General features: G+C 34.3%; 1 protein-coding gene across 5 annotated transcripts in view; it reads right to left on the reverse strand.

The window, feature by feature from the left end:
* Positions 1 to 4,701, reverse strand: part of LOC107653210 (AP-1 complex subunit sigma-2-like) — a 36,283-nt gene extending 31,582 nt beyond the window's left edge. For 4 of the 5 annotated variants that reach the window (XR_001630196.1, XM_016439877.1, XM_016439879.1 and 1 more), the window contains exons 1-2: positions 4,447 to 4,701; positions 2,950 to 3,128 (exon numbers count right to left, since the gene is read on the reverse strand). Coding sequence is in view for 4 of the 5 variants with exons in the window: in XM_016439877.1 (XP_016295363.1) it covers positions 2,950 to 3,128 (179 nt within the window). In the remaining variant the exon portion in view is untranslated. The remainder of the gene's footprint in view (positions 1 to 2,949; positions 3,129 to 4,446) is intronic. The other variant, XM_016439876.1, reaches the window with a different exon arrangement.

The raw sequence follows: 4,701 nt of genomic DNA on the forward strand, positions 1-4,701 counted from the left end.
CATAATAGCCAACTAGTGCACATGCTTTATCTTTAACTATTAACGTTCATTTAAGACACAAATAACTGTGTTGACGAGGAGACAGGCATTTTGACACATAACTATGTGTATTTGAACGTTTAAACACAAGGCGCGAAAAATAACTCTTAGTCAGGCGCTGTACGAGTAAGTGCGCTCCGCGCGTATCAGAAACCGTCTTAACGCGCGCATTTGCCAAAATGAATTCTGCCACTGCTTAATGTCCCTGAACAGTTAAATTAGTTTTTAAACCACAATGCTTAAAATGCGTTTAAATGAAATGTTAAAAGCTTACATGACGCGCAAAATGAATTTCTCAACCCATAAACGAATATAGGCCTATAGAGTTATTTCAAACACAAAAAGCACTATACATCTATCAAGTTAATCAAACTAACCTAAAATCTGTGGGTATGATGACGCTGTTTTTATCTGCTCCATGTGTCCGGTCCATTTGCGGTTCCGCAACTCCCACTTCATCATCAGCTTTAGTAAAATAAACTAGCTCTGGATTTTAGTGACTAACTCATGTTTTCCCCTCCTAATTTTTTTCTCGATTTTTACTTATCGAAGTTTGTTCTCTGCATGACCATTTCTAGATTACACCAGAATGAAGTGAAGAGAGGTGAATGCAGACATTAGGCGCAGCGTTCACCTGATAGATAGGCTACATGCACAGTTCGTTCAAAAGTAAAATATATAATAAATGCATTTGATTGGTAAACAAAATTCAAATGTGACGTTTTAATCTCTAATGGTAATGCATGGAATTTATGGAAAAACTCCTAAATAACTAAACTATAGTTATTACTATAGTTATAAGCCGCTAACTATAATTAACTAAATAATAGCGCTAAAAAGTGAGGGGCGTGGTGGGGCTTTGGCGATCGGTGCTACCGATGTCCGTCAATCTACTCCGCAGCCAATCACGGGCCCCCTCCTTGCTCGGGCCCTGGGGCTTCAGCCCCGCTTAGCCCAATGGTTAATGCGGCCCTGCCCGTGTCCTCCAAGATGTTCATGTCTTTCTGTCTTCTAGGGCTGTCAAAATGGCTGAAAAACTACATTCGAATTTTGTACTTAAATATTATCAAAATTCGAATTATATTCACAGCCTGACGCACACCTAAAATTCGAATGCAACGTTTTTGCATTTGAATGTGGATTTTATTTTAAATTCGACGAATATTCGAAATTCAAATTTTTTTTTGACAGCCCTACTGTCTTCAATCGCAAAGAAATGAAGGTTTGAGGAAAACATTCCAGGATTGTTCTCCATATAATGGACTTCAATGGGGATCAGCGGGTTGAAGATCCAAAGTGCAGCTTCGAAGAGCTCTACACGATCCCAGCCGAGGAATAAGAGTCTTATCTAACGAAACCACCAGTCATTTTCTTAAAAAAAAATAAATAAATAAAAAAAATAAATGTAATTTAAACCACAAATGCTCGTCTTGCACTAGCTGGACTTCACGCATTATGAAAGGCACTGAAACTGCAATTTGGACCTTCAGCCCGCTGATCCCCATTGAAGTCCATTATATGGAGAACAATCCTGGAATGTTTTCCTCAAACCTTAATTTCTTTGCGACTGAAGACAGAAAGACATGAACATCTTGGAGGACACGGGGGAGAGTGAATGATCAGGAATTTTTATTCTGGAAGTGAACTACTCCTTTAAGTTACTTGAGAATCAAAACTGCATAAAATTAAACATCCTGTTTTCAGACACTCTATCGTAAGTGATTTTGTTTTATAAGAAGTTGTTAATTGGAAAACCTAAGGAAGATGTGATTTCTGCTCTGAAACAAAGACTGAAAGTCTACTTTTCCTCAAAAACCTTCATTTCTTTGCATTATTTTTGTCATCTTTATTATTATTTTTAAACTTTTTTTTTTTTTTTTAATTACGTTCTAGCTTTTAGTTTGTTTATTTTGTTTTTTAGTTGCTTTAGTGCTTCAACTTAAACTAAATGAAAATGAGAAATGCTGCCCTGGCAACTAGCTGAAATAAAACGTTTTTTTTATATATATATTTTAATTTTATTCCAGTTAGTTTATTTTACTTCAAGTAATTATTTTTTTTTTATGATTCTAGTTTACAATAATAACTCAGCTGATTCACGACTCTAAACGAAATCTAAATCAAGTCCCACATGTTTTTCCTCACTGCATATCAAGTTTTACTCTGAAATAAGTCAAATTATAGAATTAAATGGGTTGTCAACGCCATGTTATGTTGACTTTTATACTGAAATCATTCTAACAGCAATCAAGTGTCAAGGAGCTCTACTTCAACTGAAGCCAAACTTTAGCTAATAATTAAAGACATTCAGGAAGGAGTTTTTTTCCCCACAGCATGGATAAATCAGTAGCCAAGATGTTAATTCACCATAAAATAAATGTTAACACAATAAATAAATAAACTTTTAATTATTTTATTTCAACTATTTCAGTCAAGGCAACATCTCATTTACTTTAAGTCGAAATTCTAAAATAACTAAAACTGAAGTAAAACTTACACGTATTTTAACAAAAACTAATAAAAATGACAAAAACAAACAACAAAATTACTAAAACCTTAAAAAAAATGGAAAATGTTAAATAAAAACTAATTCATAATATTAATAAAAAATATAATACTATTCATCTGCTGCTAAACTTTTTGTGTGGTGTCCAGTTCTCTCATTATTTTGCCAGTTTCATTGTGCAACATCTGAAATGTTTGCAGTCTGATGGATATGATTGTCAAGAAAGAGATGGAGGTACAGTAACTACTTCAACATTTGTCTCAATGGAAATGAAAAGCCTGTTGAGTGCATTGCTTTGTGGGACAGACGACAGGCCACTCAATCACTCAAAAACAGGTTAACGTTGCATGTTTTTCATCAGTTAGATGGTAAACAAAGTAAAACCTCAAAGAGGCGATGAGCACCTTTTATACACGATTTTCAGGTCCCTCCACTCCAGGAAGCTGCACATCTTGGGCTTACGGGCCAGAACGGTCTGAACCAGCTCCCGCGTGATCTTCTTCTTCTCCTTATCGGACAGAGGAACGTACCATTTCTGCAGACGGAGCTTCCCCTGTCTGCTGAACAACAGCATGAACTGCATCTGAGGACAACGGGAAGAGAGATGGAGGTGAGATGAGCCAAGAACAGGGAAGCATTCTCTCCATGCATAATGACCTATGATCAATAAAAGCCTGGTAAATGTGATTTATATAATCAAAGACACTCAGGATCGAATGTGTTCAGTGCCACAGAATCATGCAAATTAATATCGCATCAAATCATGTCAATTTTTCACATTTTACTATTTTCACTTATATAATATTCATATAATGGCATACATGGAATGAAAACCATTAAAAAAAATGTTAACAGATAATAAAGATAATAATAAATGTTAAAAAATAATGAAATAAATGTTAACAGAAATAAATATTACATATACATCAATGCATCTGGCATATCTATTCTGAATTTTAAAAAAAAAAGGCACAATTACTTGGAAAAAAGTTGAAATAACTGAAATAAAATATTGTTTAGGTCATTTTCATTTAGTTTGACTACTACAATAGACTAACTAAAACTAAAAAAATAAAAAGGAATAAAACTATATAGACATACTTAAACAACCCAAACTAATACAATGACAAAAACACACATTAAAATAGCTAAACTTTCAAACTAAATGAAAATGGAAAAAAATACCAATTATGATAATAAACTCAATGCATGCATAAAAAACATAAGGCGCACACACACACACACACTCTATATATATATATATATATACACACATACATACATATATATATATATATATATATATATATATATGTATATGCATATGTATATATATATAGAGATAGATAGAGAGATCGAGAGAGAGATGTATTTTTCACATTTTAATGTTTATATAATAGCACAATTATTTTTATTTTTAATATATTTATTATTAATATTATTAGTATAATTATCATCATCATTGTTGTTGTTGTAATAATAATATTTATATACTGTAAAAATGAGTGTCATGCGGATAATATGATATATAGATTATCATTATAACCAAACTCGTTACATGTACATTTTTCTATTTAATTACATACTTTGTTATATTATTGTTATCACCACAATTATACTGTAAAAATGCATATGTCGTACAGATTATAATTAATTTGTTGAACTTAAACGCCAGTTCACTTGCACAGGGTTGGGCTTTACTGATTGAGATATTACCATCATGATGCACAAAACTTCAGAGCGGATTTTGCGTTCTACACATTTGATTGCAAAGGTAATTAACGCGTTTGCCTAAACTAATAAGCATGTGACCTCCAATGCACGCTGCTATTTACACTGAGTCACACGGGGCGTGTGCAACCTTTTTCGGAAAGGAAATTATGAAACCGCGCAATACGTACCTTTCTGAAGATGTCAGTTTGTAAATGAGGGATGAATTCACATGAGCTCTGGATTCACAGTGATTCGCGTCCGTCTCAGCTCGAGTCTTGCGTGCAATAGCTGCTAAACAGAGTCAGCTGACGGCTCGTTACTCATTGGAAGGAGGGTTCGCTCGGAGAGTTTTCATTGGTGGAAAGACCGTTATTCCCGCCCACTCAGGAGCGCGGGCAGTTGATTGGATGATACTTGCGCCAGTCACCCCTCCCGTCGGAGTT

The sequence above is a fragment of the Sinocyclocheilus anshuiensis genome, unplaced genomic scaffold (assembly GCF_001515605.1).
Source record: "Sinocyclocheilus anshuiensis isolate Anshui unplaced genomic scaffold, SAMN03320099.WGS_v1.1 scaffold143, whole genome shotgun sequence".
Lineage (NCBI taxonomy): Eukaryota > Metazoa > Chordata > Actinopteri > Cypriniformes > Cyprinidae > Sinocyclocheilus > Sinocyclocheilus anshuiensis.